Source organism: Canis lupus, chromosome 2 (assembly GCF_003254725.2).
Source record: "Canis lupus dingo isolate Sandy chromosome 2, ASM325472v2, whole genome shotgun sequence".
Lineage (NCBI taxonomy): Eukaryota > Metazoa > Chordata > Mammalia > Carnivora > Canidae > Canis > Canis lupus.
The window spans coordinates 29,067,739-29,085,010 of record NC_064244.1 but is presented as its reverse complement, the minus strand read 5'-3'; the positions used below and the strand labels follow the sequence as shown (position 1 = coordinate 29,085,010).

The following is a 17,272-nucleotide window of genomic DNA, read 5'->3' as shown; positions in this document are numbered from 1 at the left end:
CGGACTCCGAGACAACAGGTGTTATATGGCATGAAGGGGTTGGCAGTAATGTCATGAAACGTGATGAAACAGGCCACTTGCACGTACCCAACACTCCAGAAAGAGCAAAAAAGTGGACAGATCCACAAGAAGAAACACACACACACATGCACGCACGCACACACACCTGTCAGCCACCCAGGAGTCAAGGAAAATAAGGGGAGGACTGGAAAGTAAGGCTGACAGTGATATTCTCTGTTTGCGCAGAACTTCAACGGGTTCGTACCAATGCCCTTGACATCAACCTTGGTAGAAGAAGAAGGCGGGCACGCCGCCCCACACTTTGTGAGACGGGAAACAGGAGCCGAGAATGTGCCGGGCGTGACCAAGGAGCCACGCGAGCCCCCACCGCAGAAGTGAAAGTGCTCTATCCTGACACCAAGGTAAGGACTCCTGCCTCGCGGTCCAGCGTGCTCCTGTCCCCTCGTTCCTTTCCCTGCCTCCTTCTTTTCTATTTCTTTCCCTGCCTCCCTTGGAAGCGGAGAAACTGATGGTGTTATCTCATGCACCTGCTCTGAGCACTTTGGGGAGAGGCGCTTTATAAACACAAGCTGGTTCTGTTGGCGTGTGAAGCTGCTCGGCGCCCTCCACCTGCCTCCACCGCGGGGTCCCCCCCTCCAACCACATTCTAAGGCTGCATCCATGGAAGACACCTGTGACCCACCAGGGCCAGAGAAGAGCGCCAGCCTAGCACAGTGCCAGGTGTGCACTTCTGCAGAGGGACGGAGGGAGACCCTGTTGATGAGCAAGTCTCACCAGTCGGCTTCCTTCTGCCCAGCGCTCTCTCCAAGCCTCCATCAGATGCATCTAGAAGCAGCTGTGCAGCTGTAAAGCAACCAGGCTGCTCTTGACCTTTTAATCTCTGCGAAAAGCACCCTTAGGACTGTGCGCCCAGCCACCGCCCAGGGCTACACGGACCCCACATGGGACCTTCTCCTTTCAGGCTGAGAGTTCATGGGAGTCATGAGCCAAGCCCAAAGCCAACCCAGATGGGCCGATAGGGCCTGAGGAGCCCAGCCCTGTCTGGAGAACGGATGGTGCCCTCAGGGACAGCCACCAGCCACTGCTGCAGAGAGGCCCCACGGTCCCCTGCAGCTTCCGACTCGGGTAGAGAGACTCCGTAGGACGTGAGAGGGGCCAGGGCAGATCAGCAAAAAGAGGCCAATGTTGTCTCTCTTCCTAAATCCCACAGTCTAGGGCAGGGGTTCTCCACTGGGGGCAATTTTGTCCACCGGGGACCCAGCTGAGACACTTGGTTGTCACCGCTGGGCAGGGGAGGGTGTGCTGTGGGATGTCCCAGGCGATGGGATGCTGCTGCTAACATCCCAACATGCTCAGGACAGCCCCCCCACGACCTCACCCGGCTCAAAATGTCAGCAGTGCCAAGGCTGAGGATCCCTGCTCTGGGGGTATCTTCACAAGACCACCTGCCTCATATCCCAGAGCTCAGAAAGGCAGAGAAGGGGGTCAAACTCAGGTTTCTAACCACCTACCCCTCAATCTACGCAAATTCTATTACTTTGTAATTATCTGAAATGGGCAAAAAGAACATTTCTCCCAATGACAAATATATGGATGAGCGAACAAGTGAATGAATGAGTTTGGATCAGCTCTCTAGTTGCATGTGGCCACTAGGCTCAGGAGAACCTGGGGCAGGCAGCTGCAGAAGAAGGAGCAAGGTGAGGTCCAATCCTGCTCGTCCACAGTGGAGGCTGAGATGCTGGGGGACTCCGCATCCTCCCCCACAAGGCCACAAGGGCTTTCCACTTGTTCCACAAAACACCTCTGAGCACTAACATGTCGAGATGGTTCCGGAAGTCCACTTAGCTCTTCGTCCAGAGGAATTTTAGGAGGTGAGAAGGCCCATGGAGGATGGAGAGCTGTGGTCTTGCCCAGAGGCCTGGGCATAGCGTGGGTCTTGCACGGCCCTTCCAAATGGTTCAGCCCCAGGTTCAAAGAGCTCTGGGCTCACAGGAGACCCAGATCCTCACCCTGACTCTGTCCTCGGTGCCCTCATCTGTGAAACAAGGAGGTTGCCTGCCTCAGTGTCCCTACTTCTTCACGCCATTATATTTGGAATGAAATCGAAACCCCCTCAGCTGGGCGTTGGGTGCCTCCGGGTGGGAAGCCAGCCTCCTGACCCAGACCTGCCCACCTGCCCCTCCACCCCCCAACACATCCTCAGACCTTCTCCTCCCTGGTTCTCTCCTTCTCAAGCCTTTCTGTCTGAACCTCTGCTCTCCTCTCCTGGCACACGCTGCCTGTGTTCAGTCTCCCCTGCTCCTCCGTCCTGTCCTCCGGCACTGGCCATGCTGACATTAGGCTGTTTTTACCCATCCTTCCATACTGTGATGCCTAAGAGAACAGGGTTCTCAACTTTGAACTCCTCAGGGCCCTGCCAATACCTGGCACACAGCAGGGGCTCCAAAAATATTGGATGAATGGATGGAAAAAATGGGTAAAATTCAGATGATTTTCCAGCAGAAGCTCTAGGCACAGTGTGTCTGCCCCCTTGTGTGTCCTCTGATGAACACAAACTTGCAGAGCTCTGTGAGCCGCTAAGGATAACAGCACACGGCAGGACCCACAAGAATTAGAAGACAGCACTTGAACTTCAAGTCACCTTCTCTGCTTTCAAAGCAGGACCCACATCCAGCTTTCAAAAGGAGGGAAGGATTGTGAGAATTCAAGCCCCACACAGGAAAAAAAAAGAAGAGAAAAAAAGGTAGATTGCTGCATATAACATTGAAGAACCAAGTAGAGTAGCAGCAGGAAAAAAAATGAAGAAAAATAATTTTACAGAGGTAAAGTTTTGTCTCTTAAGACGGAGCTTGCTAAACCTTATATACCTTATTTAGGTAATGAGAGCACCTTATGACACTAATAGTCTTATAATGCTGTTGTTATACTGCCTCAATATGACTTATACCGGCATTGAAAATGCATTAAATTATGCCTAACAGTTTATAAGTCAATTACACAGGTGCTCAAAGCTAATTTCTCAAGACCTCAGGCTATAACCCCCTGTTTTTACTAGAAAAAGACTGTGTCAAGTTACATAATTTTGACTTTAAGCAGCCTTTTCAGAAACATAACCAAAGTATGCAATTGCCAGTCCCAAATGTTAGGATAATCTCCAACTTAAAACCATTATACACTAAATGGATCAAAGCAGCAAGGTTTTCACAACAAAACTGTGAGAAGGTAGGAAAAACATAGCCAACCTCAACCCAAAAAAACCCCATTCATACTCAGGCTAAAAACTGAGTGCTAATGTAAAACAATTCACAATTACTATAACACACACCTAAAATTTCTTGATGCAACCAAAACACTAACAACAAAAGAGGCATTTCCCTAGAAAGGGGTCTATTCCTCGGCCATTAGAAAGGACGAACACCCACCATTTGCTTCAAGGTGGATGGAACTGGAGGGCATGATGCTGAGGGAAGTAAGTCAGTCGGAGAAGGACAAACATCCTATGGTCTCACTCATTCGGGGAATATAAGAAATAGTGAAAGGGAATAAAGAGGAAAGGAGAGAAAACGAGTGGGAAATATCAGAAAGGGAGACAGAACATGAAAGACTCCTAACTCTGGGAAACGAATCAGGGGTGGTGGAAGGGGAGGTGGGCGGGGGGTGGGGGTGCTGGGTGACGGGCACTGAGGGGGGCACTTGATGGGATGAGCACTGGGTGTTATTCTATATGTCGGCAAATCAAACTCCAATAAAAAAAATATACAAAAAAAAAGATAAGTTGAAAGAGAACAGACCACGTTCATGTAACTTTTATTACAGGACATTGTTACAATTGTTTTACCTTTTTAGTTATTGTTGTTAATCTCTTACTGGGCCTCATTTGCATATTAAGCCTATTAAACCATATCAGGGGCAAAAAGAAAAAAAAATAAAAACAAAGGAGGGATGGAGTGATGAGGACGGGCATGGAAAGGCTGAAATCAGTAGGAGCTAAGATCAGGAGCTGCTTCTCGGGTTAATAGAGCCTTTTCTCCTTTTCCTCAATGAGCAAGTTGCCAGGGCAGGAGGGGAAGTGGGAGGTGGTGGGAGGGCCAGCGGGAAGGCGGGTAGGAGGGGTCAGGGATGCAGAGTGTCTGTCATCTCCGTGACGCAGACAGCTGGTCTGGTTGTCTTTTAAACGAAATCGCATCCCAGGGTAGACACCGCGTCTGGGATTACGATCCACCCCGTGACCTGTCCCTTTTATATATACATATACACACGAGGGAGTGGAGTGGTTTCCATAGAGAGGGAACCATCACGGCCCACTTAGGACACACAAAAGGAAAGAAGAAGTGACTCCAGCAGAGACAGAAGTTCAAGGGGATGTTTCTGGGGCAGATCTCCTGGTCCTGAAGCTGCACCTGCCACGCCGAGCATTTCTACTCCAGAGCGAAGGCCACTCCCAGGTGAGCTTTTGGCTGGGACTCGCCCATCCGGGGTGAATTTATTTGCCCCTAGATAAGGCAGGACGTGCTGGGGACTGGGCGGGCGGGGGTGAGAGGCAAAGCCGGCCAGCACCCCCCCACCCCCACGGGGGCACCGGCCCAAGGGAGCCCAGTGTGCATTTTAGGTAAGAAGTGCATCCTCCCTTTGTTGGTACAGAGAGACCTGCTTTGCAAAGGTAAGAGATTGGAGGCAGAGCGGGTTCTCGCAAATGTATTTTTTCCAAACAAATGGGGAGGCGGGTGTGAACAGAAACTACAAACTACAGCCTGTTGTTCCCCACATTCCTGGCTGCAGGAGCAGGAGGGTGCTGGGATTTATTGCTTCCTCCCTGGACACCTGCAGGGCAGGTGATGTCTCTCTTTCTCAGGATTCACTCCCGGGACAGGCGAGAGGGTGAGGGGGGTTTCGAACCCAGGTCCTCTTGCCTTCAAAGCCCAGCGTCCTTTCTCCCTTGCCCGTGCTGGGGACCCTAGAGGGAGGGGACTCACGTCTGTAATAACTCGGGGCCACCACCTGGGAGGGGGAAGGAACACAAAGATAGACGTTGGATGTCTCTATGTGATGTCCGGGTTCTCTGAGGAATCCCGTTTTCTCCGTGTGGCAACCTTGCAAACACGCGCACACGCACACACGCGCACACACCACTTCTGAGAGTGGATTGAGTGAGGTGAACATGAGCACTGCCGGGGACACGTTATCCGTAACATGCACACGCTTCTCCCGGTGCTTCCTCCGTCTTTGGGGCGGTGGGGGGGTGGGGTGGGGGGAGCCTTCAGGTAGGAACCCTCCTCGCCCGCTCACTTTGAGGGTGCCTTGCGCAGCCAACGGAGGGCTCCCCGGTCTACCAGAGAGGGCAGCTCCTTGCTATGACACCTGCTGAAACGCATAAACGTCCCCCAGATTCCACAGCCACGGTTTTATATTTTAAAAAATTTTAATTTAACTTCTTCCCGGTGTTTGCAGATGAACAGGGTAAAATGGGAGGACTGGTCCTGCCTCCCACGGCTGGGAAGCGCTGGCCCCAGGAGCAACTGGGGAATGGGTGCGTCTGCCTCTGGCTTCAGGGCCAGTGCCCATCCCTCCCGGGGCGCCTGGGCTCTCGGGTTCGGCTCCGACGGGCACCTGCAGAGGTGACGCTTCGCAGGGGAGGGTGCGGTGTCAGGTACCCAAACCAACAAACCCACGATGGATGGAGAGCTGTCCCCTCCTTCCGTCTGTCTCCCTGGAGGGGGAGCGCTTGCTCCCGCAGCAGGTGGCTGGGACTTGTCCGCCTCTGTGGGGTCCCACTAGGGGGGGATGGTGAAGGAATCCTAAGAATGTAGGAGGGGAAACGCTGGGGAATCAGACCTCCGGGCGGAGCAAAGGACTTCCTGGCTCCCTTGCGGAGACCTTCCCTCGAAAACCCTAAATGAAGCTCTCTCCACTACTTCCCGCCACCACTCGTCCTTTCTCTGTGAACTGGGTTTTTCTGAGCCTTTAAATCCTTTCAGTCTTACGAGCCCTTGGGACCTGCCCCGGAGCTTTAAGATGTCTCCAGGGTGTGAGGCTGCTGAAGCCACCGCTCCTACCAGGTTTACACAGGCGGCCACTGGGTCCTCAGTGAAGGATAAAGCCAAATGTGCGGCTGTTGAACATGACGTTACAAGAAAGACCAATTCCACTTTCCCACAGAGACGGTCCACATGCCCCTGGTGACTGTTGCCTGTCCCGGGAGCTGGTGCATAATTCTTTTTTTTTTTTTTAATTTATTGATTTATTTATTTATTCATGAGAGAGAGAGAGAGAGAGAGAGGCAGAGACACAGGCAGAGGGAGAAGCAGGCTCCATGCAGGGAGCCCGACATGGGACTCGATCCCGGGTCTCCAGGATCAGGCCCTGGGCTGAGGGCAGCGCTAAACTGCTGAGCCACCCAGACTGCCCTGGTGTGCAATTCTTTTTTTTTTTTTTATAAATTTATTTTGTATTGGTGCTCAATTTGCCAACATATAGAATAACACTCAGTGCTCATCCCATCAAGTGTCCCCCTCAGTGCCCGTCACCCAGTCACCCCATCCCCACACCCACCTCCCTTTCTACCACCCCTAGTTCCTTTCTAAGCAGGTCCCAGGAGGGCAGGGACAGCCGAGGGGTGGTTCCCGGACCCGCAGCAGCAGGACCCATAGGAGCAGGTTAGAGACGCAAATGCTCAGGCCTCGTCCCATCCCTACCTCACCGATCCAGAAGCTCCTGGGGTGGCGCCCTGTGGCCGTGCTTGGACAATCCCTTCGGGTGATGCTGAGCTTCTCCAAAGGCTGAGAGCAGCTGACTGGGACTTCGTTCAAGGCCGGAAAAGCCTGCGAGCGAGAGGATGGAGAAAGTGGCACAACAGCCAAAAACTTAAAAAAAGCCAGAAATACAACACAGTAAAGAAGAAATCGGCCTGCAGGATCAAGTGAGTGGCCGAGAAGAACCTGGCATGGAGAGATGTAGATGGAGAGAGACCGAAATACGGAGACACAGATGTCACCTCCCAGATGGTTACGCGTGACCTGAATCTCATCCTCACGGGACCCAGAGATGATTTATGTGCAAACATATATTTATGTTATGTTCGCACATAAGTAATAGGAAGCAGCCTTCTTTGCGAAGCGCGTCTGGCTGGAGCAAGAGCTCTTCCACCCCGATTTCATCCTCCACACGGGCTTTCTGAGGTCCTCGTTGCTGTCCCCCTCTGTCGGATGAGGGGATTGCAACGCATGGAGGTTAAGTGACCTGCCCACGGGGCTCAGGCGAAGAGGGACAGGGTGGGCTTGAACCTGTGTCTCGCTAACTCCCAAGTCTGGGAGTCTGTGGGTGTCACCGCACACTGCCATGTGCCCCGGGCACCTAGGTCAGGCACTTCGGTCATAGAAAGCAAGCATCGTGTATTTTTCCATAACTGATCAATTAACTTGAAATCTTAACGATGTAAAAACAAATAACAAAGAGATCCACCTGGTTCTTAAGGGGGACGTGGGGAAGGCAGGCGGTCGCTACAACGCGGAATGGCCAGGAAAGCACCGGCCTTCCACGGGGCGCTGGCCTGGTCAGTGCGTGTGAGGGCGCACAAGGTGCTCCTTCAGAGAGAGGACGAGGCTCGGGTGTCTGAGGGTTGGTTCTAGGTCCATTCACGGCCTAAAGAAGCTGGGAGGGGGTGTGGGTTCATTCCCACTCAGGAAAAGACCTGCTTACGGTCATGTTGACAATGATTCGCAGAGCTGAGGCCAGCGCTCGGCCTCCACGGCCAGCCCCTCTCGTCTCTGCTTGTCACCTGTCCCCGCAGAGAACAGAAGGATCATCTGCTATGCTAATAGGTTTTTTTAAAAAGAATTTATTTATTTATTCATGAGAGACACAGAGAGAGAGGCAGAGACACAGGCAGAGGAAGAAGCAGGCTCCCTGTGGGGAGCCTGATTCAGGACTCGATCCCAGGACCCCAGGGTCACGACCTGAGCCAAAGGCAGGTGCTCAACGACTGAGCCCCCCAGGCATCCCCAGGCTAGCACTTCTTAATGCCCAGAAGGACCCCCGTGTTGACTTATTTATCCAATTTTTTTTGCTTCCCAAAAAGCTACCTTATAGAAGCAGTCTAGCAGGTTCCACAGAGAACTCCACCTTTCTTGCTTTCTTTTGTGGGAGCCAAGGATGTCATAGGCAGGAATTAACTCCAAGTTCAGGTAAAGCAGCCGAAGCGAACAGCGCAGCCCTTCCCTCCTCATGCCCCCTTGGACCGTCGGGCAGCCTGAGAAGAGGGGTGGGCGGGGGGATCGGCGGGTCGGGCGTGCAGAGGCCGGGGCCCTTCCTCTGGGGGGGTTGATGGACTCCCACACCTTGGACCTCACATGGTTTCCCTGCGCCTGATGAAGGGAGACAGTGAAGTAAGGGAACCTCAGGTCTTTATTCATCCCAGAGCAGGAGAGAGCGTGGGCAGGACAGACCAAGGGGGCTGGGGTGCGGGTAGGGGTCCCGGGCCCCAGGAGGGGCATGCTGCCCACTTGGCCGTCGTCTTAAGGCACAGTGACCACACACAACCAAACGCTGGTGTCTTCTGAGCGCTGCGAGCTGTTGCTGCAGAGGAGGTGGGACAGAGGGTGGGACTGGCCCGGCGCAGCCCTTCTCCCCGCCTCGTCCAGCGCCATTGATCAGGGGCCCAACGCCCATGATGGCTTCGAACCCAAACAGCCCAGGTTCCAGGAGGGACACTGCGCTGTATGTTTTCACGGCCATGCACACTTCCTACACTAAATTTAGGTTTTCTTCCTTTGCCTTCTGTTTTGTTTTTTTTTTAAATAAAAGACTCGATTCAAAGGTCACTCTAGACCATAACCCTTTCATACCTCTGAGCATGTCCGTCTAGCCCTGGACAGCTGCACGACCTGCCCTGCATTTCAAACCACGACCGAGCAAGCACCCAGAGAAGCACGGAGCCACTCCTGGTAAAGCATGTGCTTGGGTGTCGGTGCCTCTGGGTTCGTTCTCAGACGATGGCCCTCATTCAGGTCGATGGCCAGCCAAGAGCGTCATGTAGTAGAAAAACCTGATAATTTTAGGATTGAGGTCGCCTCAACCCTGCACGCTAGAGAACATAGGTGTCCTTTGTGAAACATTGAACATCTCGACACAGGGACCAAACTGACTTTCGCTTTGTAAATTCTATAGTAAAGCCAACCAAATTCACAAACTTGTTTGCTCCTGAGGAAGCAGGCAAAGGACCTTGAAGATCTGCCTCAGAAACACTGGCTGGACCACCCACCATGGTCTTTAAGCAATAGGGACGCACTCAATAGGGCCCCTGCTAAGGATGAGAGAGCTGCAAGTCCTCGGCCGCTAAAATCAACCAAAATAAGCTACTAAATGCTCATCTCGCCTATTTGCCTTTCATTTTTCAGGGCCAGTGATGACCAGCAAAGCTGAATGAAATATAACCCATCAATTCCAGCCGATTAGTGGCGCTCAAACTTTCCCAACCATGAGAATCATCTGAAGGGTTTGTTAAGCCCCAGATTGCTGGCCCCAGACTTTGATCTAGTAGTTCTGGGGGTGAGAACTGAGAATTCTTTGCATTTCTAGCAAATTTCCCGATGATGCTGCTGGTCCTGAGACCACACTTTGAGAACATTGTAGAACATTACCAAAGCCCCGGGTCCTTCTGAGCTCCGAGTCCTTGTCACACCCTCTGCTCTCATCCCTGTCTTCTCTTCCAGGGAGAGATGCTGATGCCAGCCTACCTCCTGCTGCTGCTGCTGCTGCTCCCAGGAATCCCGCAGCCGGGCCTCTCCCAGAAGTTCCACCCAGGAAAGTCCTTCTTCAGCTGCATCAACACAGCCTTGTGGGAGGCCCGGCAGAGCCCGCTGGAGGATGCACCGCTGCTGAGCAAGAGAAGCTTCCCCTACCTGCCCAGCCAAGACCCATCCTCAGGGGAGGACGAGGAGAAGGAGGAGGAGGAAGAGGACAAGAAGAAGAGGACCTTCCCAGGCTTCGGGGGTGGCAACGGAGCCGTAAGCGCCCGGTACAAATACCTGTCCCCAGCTCAGCTCAAGGGGAGGCTGCACCAGGACAAGGCCAAGAGTGATCGGCGCACCAAGTTCACTCTGTCCCTCGATGTCCCCACTAACATCATGAACATCCTCTTCAACATCGCCAAGGCCAAGAATTTGCAGGCCAAGGCAGCTGCCAACGCGCACCTGATGGCACAGATTGGGCGTAAGAAGTAGAGGCAGAGGCCAGCAGGACGGCGGCACCTCAAGGACAGGGACGGGGGTCAGGGTGGAGGGTGAGGGTCTGCCAATTTGGCTGCTTTGTGTTCTGAGGGATGGGCCCAGGTCTCCAGGCCGCCTCACTGCCCGCCCCCCGTGTTCCTTTGGTGCCTCCAGCCCCCCTCTCTCCACTGCACACACACACTGAACACTGTCCCGCCTGCATGGACCTGAGCCCGTCGGGGTGTCTCCCGCTCTGCGCCTCCTTTCTGCTCCCCCGCAGTGAGTGGCCAAGGTCACTCACGCCTGCTCGCCAGGCTCTTCCTCCGTGACCCGTGCCCGAGAAGAGGGCGCACAGCGCTCCTCGTGCCCACACGCCTCCCAGCCACGGGGGCTGCAAGACGAGGTGCACCGCTCACCGTCCTGCCTTCAGACCCCTTCCCTTCTCTCTCGCCCCCATTAAAACCAATGGCTTCTGCAACCCCGAACTGGTTCCAATTCCTTGTCCTTCATCAATGGGCTTCACATCTCTGAGCATGGAAAAGGGGAGGTGAAGGAGGGAGGTGGATGAGTCCCATCCTGATGTCTCCTGTGATGGAGAGCTTCTTGGAGATCCTAGGAGAGCTAAAGGGAGGCTCGGGAAGGCCAAGCTGGCAGGACACTGCCAGCCGTCACCCAAGCTAGAGCCATGCGCTTGGCCTGGTCCCACCCAGGAGGCAGAGCCTAGGTCTGCTGTAGGATGGGCACCAGGTCAGGTGGGAAGGGAGCTTTCAGTTACCCCCCTTGACACCCCAAACTCCTCCATGGCTGAGCATGGGGCCACTAGGCTGTTAATAAGGGTTCATTGGATCGGAAGTAGCTACCCAGCTGATGCCAGGCCTGGTGGGAGAGGCCGGCAGGGGAGGCAGGGCCTCTACTCTCCATGAGCCCGGACGCTGAGTGATGATCTGAGAAGAAGCAACTTCCACCAGGGACTGTAGAAGCGCTGGACTGCAAGATGATAGCAACTGGTGTAAAAACTTATATGGGGGGTTTAGAGATGAGAAGGTTTAATATGAGCAGAAGCTCACTAGAAAGGGGCATCCGCAAGAACTCTGTGGCCTCTGGCTGCAAAACCCGAGGGCCAGATTCCCAACCAGGGACTGTGGGTCTGCTCCCTTCTGTGTGCAGATAAGTCACAGTCACAACAGGAACTTCCGCACGCGGCCGTTACTTCACAATAAACAACACACGCACCAGCAGCCAACGCTAGGCAAAGTCTGAAGACGGACACGTGATTAGATAAATGCTTGCCAGTCATATAACAGGGACCAAAGGCTCCCTGATCAAATGCATAGAGCTGCTAAAAATTAAGAACAACCCCTCCCCTCCAAATAAGCAAGGACATGAATAGATCTCTCTCTGTCTCTCTCTGTCTCTGTCTCTCTCTCACACACACATTCAAATGCTCTTTGCATGTATGAGAAAATGCTAAACTTCATTCCAATGAGAACTGCCCTCCCAACAATTTCTCACCTACCAGATTGGCAAAAGTCCCTAAATATGACCATTAACCTAGACTCCACGGGTAAGGCGAATAGTCACCCTCCTCCGTTGCTGCCTGGTGGGAATATAAACTCCAGAGAGGCAATTTGGAGGTACCTATCAAAATTACACATTTATTTTTTTTGAGATTTTATTTTTTAAGTAACCTCTACACCAACATGGGCTCTAATTTACAAGATCAAGAGTCACACACGTCACCAACTGAGCCAGCCAGGTGCCCCTACAAACTCATTTTGCCTTTAACTCAGCAACCCTGCTTCCGGCAGAAATTACTGGACAAAGTAAAACTGGATATTTTTTTAAACAGTGAGTCAAACATGAGATGAATGTGTAATGTTTGGTTTTCCTGGTACATTCTTCCTCCAGGTAATCTGCATTCTCTGTATGTCGCTTCCTCCACGTCTTTGACAAATGCCTCTTTCTCACTGACCATCCTCCTCTCCTCTTACCATGGTACTCTTAAGAGGACCGACGCTCAAAAAACTGAAAATGCAGCTTGTTTCCATTCTGGAAAAGGCTCTCAGAGCCTTATCTGTGATTTATTTTTTTATAATAAATTTATTTTTTATTGGTGTTCAATTTACCAACATACAGAATAACACCCAGTGCTCATCCCATCAAGTGCCCCCTTATCTGTGATTTAAATGTGAGCATAGACATAGGGTTAATGAACTAGGAATTTGCCAGAACTGGTCCCAGCAACAGTGGGAACACACAGGTTTATGTAGGAGCAACCCAGCATTCGCTGTCTGAGCTCCCGACTCGGACCCTGACCTGAGCGCACGCCGAGGCCGCAGGGGGCTCACAGTCACATCAGTGATGCCCACGAGGACAACAGCCACATCCACAGATCCCCAGTGATCCCCCTTCACCCTTGACTGTACTTTGTGAAATCCCTGGGGAGGCGGAGAGAGAACTGGTGTCAATCCTCTTATTTTATTTTTAAGATTTTATCTCTAAACGAATTTCTATACCCAAGGTAAGGCTTGAACTCACAACCTCGAGATCAAGCGTCGCACACTCTACCCATTGAGCCAGCCAGGTGTCCCAATCCTAATTGTTTTATAAGGAAGGACCACCCCCCCCCCGCCCCATCCCCTTTGCCTTCTCCTCAGTGGAGAAGAATACGTCCATAGGAAAGGAACAACCTCCCCAGCCACAAGAATCTAACATTCCAATTTAGTGGCAAGAGTTGAAGAGTATTTTAGGAGGATATGACAAGCCCACGGCCATCCCTGGGTGCCACAGCAGGCTCCAGGTACACAGGATGCAACATTGTGATTGAGGCTTTGGTGAGTCCTTGAGGCACAATACCTGTCACCTGCCCAAGACACAACTGGATAACTCTGCAGGGCAGATGCCCACAAACAGGTTGCTTCACACCCACAAGCCCAGTCCGTTACCAAGTGACCTGTCTCGGGGCAGGCGACTTGGCCTCCATTCCTTATCAAGGATGCCCCGTGTCATGACAGTCCCGAAGAGGGCTGCTCAGGTTTTCACTGGTCTGCGTTATTGCATTTTGTGGAGATTACTGATGAATTTGCAATCCTCAGAGGTCTTCAGCAAAGTCTCACTGTGTAGGCTCCCATCCAAATCATATCAGGGAGCCTCCCGGATCCCATGCCCTAGAACTGAGAGTGCCACGTGCTAGAAGGTCTAGGAGGGCACACCCAAAGACAAAGGCTGATAGAACTGAGTTCAGCTGACATATTATATAATAAACATTTTTAAAAATTAAAAAATAGTAGGTTCCTAACTAGTCTTAGAATTTATGAGGGACTGTGCTGTGTTAGCACTGAGGACACTCCTCTGAAGTGGATTTAAATTAAAATAATAATTATTATTATTATAATGCTTTGGCTGTATCCATAGAGAGACTGTGGGATGAATGATACCAAAAGGACTCTTTCTTTGTCAAGGGTCAGTAAGATTCATGGGGCCAATGAAAATACTAGTGTCGCTTCATCACGTCCAGGAAAGGAAATCCCATCATGGAAAACAATTTTAAAAGATGTGATGAACACAAAAGCATATGAGCTTCACAGGAAAGTTTTGGAAGTGGGTTTTTGGGGGTGATAATAATGATTTCACATCAGAGAAAATTCTCAACACAATTTCTGTTGGATTATTTTTTTTTAATTTTTATTTATTTATGATAGTCACAGAGAGAGAGAGAGAGGGGCAGAGACATAGGCAGAGGGAGAAGCAGGCTCCATGCACCGGGAGCCCGATGTGGGATTCAATCCCGGGTCTCCAGGATCGCGCCCTGGGCCAAAGGCAGGCGCCAAACCGCTGCGCCACCCAGGGATCCCTCTGTTGGATTATTTGTGTTGATTTGAACTCCTTTGAAAAAAATGTCAAAACCCTCTTTTAAAAATAAGACAAGGCTCAAAAGCCAAGTGAGGCTGCTCAAAGGAGAAAAGACCAGTGAATGGATGAAGTGATCTCTAAATGTCCTACCTCGTAAGAAATCTGAAAACAAACACCAACCGCAAGCGAAAGGGCCTACTTTGTGACAGTGGCATGACTTGACAGCTGTAACCAAATAACCAGGGAAAGCTGAGGGACACTCAGCATTCAGTCAGATATTTAATATAATTCAAAAAAATGGAGGATGCACAAGTTCACAAGAATGTAGTATTAAACTAAAAAGACAGTTGCATATGTTAAGAGCCAAAGAAGTACAAAATCTTGCCAAATGGTGGCAAGATAATAAGGATTACAGATGAATTCCAGTCTGACTTGAAAATTAAGTAATCACATTAATCTAAGCATGGGCCATCAGACAATTTGTTATATTAAAATAAATTATTGGGGCAACCTGGGTGGCTTAGTCAATTAAGCGTGTGCCTTCAGCTCAGGTCATGATCTTGGGGTCCTGGGATTGAGCCTCATGTCAGGCTCCCTGCTCAGCGGGGAATCTGCTTCCCCCTCTCCCTCTGCTACTCCCCTACTTGCTCTCTCTCTCTCTCTCTCTCTCTCAAATAAATAAATAAAATATTTTTTAAAATTGTTGAGGTATAATTGACATGTACCATTATGTCATTATATTAGTTTCAAAGGTACAACATAATGACTCCCCCTTGTTCTTTAATTAATGACATTCCCATCACAGACTGTTCCTAGGGTTGAGCGTGTTCCATCAGAACCTGTCACAACCTGGTGGATGTCACTAAGAAACCTCCGTAAGCCGAGAAGGCAAAAGACAAAAACATTATCTTGGGAAGGAAACCCCGAACCTATGGGATGACCCAGTATTTTCTTAAAGGTAAGCATGCTTCATCCCAGGAGATCATTCTCCCCACTTCCTCCCTAAGCCATTATTCGCCACCTGAACCTCACATCATCATTTGGTCACCCCACTGCCCATTGTTGTTACCATTCACCAACGCCTGGGTCAGTACACCTCGTTTCCCCATCACTTTAGCTCTCAGCTCATGAGTCTCTTGGACACCATTCCTGCCTTCATGGTTTCAACACACGTATAGATGACCTGTCCAACATCCTGGGTCTCATTGCCACTCCCTGACCCTGACCAACTCACTCCTAAAGTCACACTCCAGACTTTGCCATTACACCATAAGCTGTCCAACTACCCCTCCTTATCTCCCCAGCTTGCTCCTTCCAGGAAGCCAACCCCAAACATCTTCCAGCCTCACTGAGACCAATAATCCTTCAATCCTCAAAACTGCCCTTCACTCTTTGCCAGTGTAAATGCTGTGATCAATCATCATCACTGTACCCCTGTAGACACCTGTAATTCCCCTGTTCTGCTTCTGCTTTGCCTTATGGATTAAACCCCCATGAATTCACTCTACCCCCCTGTCCCTGTACTTTGAAGCTGAACATGCACACACCCATGTGCACACACAATCACTAATCCCACTATGCAATCCTGACAAGCTCTTCATGCAGTGCAGCAGTGACATTGCATTTCCTTACACTCCCACTCCTACTACCCTAGACGTTCACTCATTTTCCTCTCTCTTCCAACCTCACATATTTCTGCCCCATATCCAATCTTAGGTGATGACTTTGCTTTTCATTTCACTTAGAAAATTGGATGCTTCTGAGGCAAAATTTCATAAAATCCCATCACCGCCTTCACCTACGCTAAGCGTCACTATCCACAAGCTCTCTTTCTTCTCTACATTGGACGCACCATTGGTGCTCCTGTGTCAGGGACAGCCCTGTGTCATACACAAGGTTCCCCTCTCCTCCCCTCCCCTGTTGCCATCTTAAGACACGGATCCAACAACTCTTCCTTCTTTCTCCCACGTCATCGGCATTACCCCACCTGCCATTCACATCAGCACAAAAACCCACTGTACTTTTCCTACATCATACCAAACCCCAAAAAAACCTTGACTGCCGTTCCTTGCAGACAGTAGCCTATTACTCTGCTTCTTTTACGGCAATCTACTTTTGATCCATTTCTCTCTTGGGAATGAGTGTCTCTCATTCCCATTAAACCCACGCTATCAGGCCTCCATCCCTACCCTTCCACTGAAACTTCTCATCAAGGTCAGAAAAGACTTCCACATTGCTAAATTCAATGGTCAAGGGACAGCCCTCATCCTTCTTGACCTGTAAGCATCATTTGACACAGTGGACCACTAACTATCTCCTCCTTCACACACTTTTTTCCAATTGACTTTCAGGACACCAGAGTGTTTCCCTTCTTCCCCACGGGCTGCTCCTCTAGATCTTCCTTTGCTGGTTGGTTTTCCTGGTACATTCTTCCTCCAGGTAATCTGCATTCTCTGTATGTCACTTCCTCCACGTCTTTGACAAATGCCTCTTTCTCACTGACCGTCCCCCTCTCCTTTACCATGGTTTATTTTTCCCAACTGTACCTATCACCTTCTAACATCTGATATAATTCAATTGTTGTTTATGATCTTTCATACCCACCCCCATCTTCACTACTGTATAAACTCCATGAGGGCTGGGATTATTTTTGCTTTATTCAACATTATATCCCCAGTGGTCAGAAGAGTGAGTAGCACCTGAGAGGTGGCCAGTGAATAACTAGTGAATGAGTCAATTAAATAATGTAGTAAAGTTCTTGCGACAAGGAATCCGTACATATTTAGCATTTAAAGTACAGCTTTTCTGATAGTTGAGTATAGAAGCGTTTAGGCTTATAATTCCGATTTTAAGATATGTGAACTGAGTGAATGATTTATATTTGTGATCTTAAATAAAAATCTTACTAGCTTATAGGCGGTTTGGAGTACTTGAGCATGCTTAATCAGCATGTTTATAGTTTCACTTATTAGATTTTAAAAGAATTACTTCAAGTACTTGTGCAAGTCTGTTGGACAAAGCCCTTAAAAGAAAACAGAATATATTAAATTTATAAATGCAATCTAAAATATTTAAGAGCAATCTTCTAAGATTGCAAAGGAGATGAAAAATTTGTGTGTATTCCCTTTAAAAGCGATTAAATTTGGTAAGCTTAGAAATGATCAGATTCTCATGCTGACCTTAAAAGTGTAAGGAAT

At 50.2% G+C, this 17,272-nt stretch overlaps 1 protein-coding gene across 1 annotated transcript; it reads left to right on the top strand.

Moving 5' to 3' along the window:
- The first annotated feature begins 4,158 nt into the window (after positions 1 to 4,158).
- UCN3 (urocortin 3) lies at positions 4,159 to 10,708 on the top strand. The gene is made up of 2 exons (XM_025445385.3): positions 4,159 to 4,466; positions 9,729 to 10,708. The coding sequence occupies exon 2, from the start codon at positions 9,735 to 9,737 to the stop codon at positions 10,236 to 10,238; it is 504 nt and encodes a 167-aa protein (XP_025301170.1). The 5' UTR covers positions 4,159 to 4,466; positions 9,729 to 9,734; the 3' UTR covers positions 10,239 to 10,708.
- Positions 10,709 to 17,272: the final 6,564 nt, after the last annotated feature.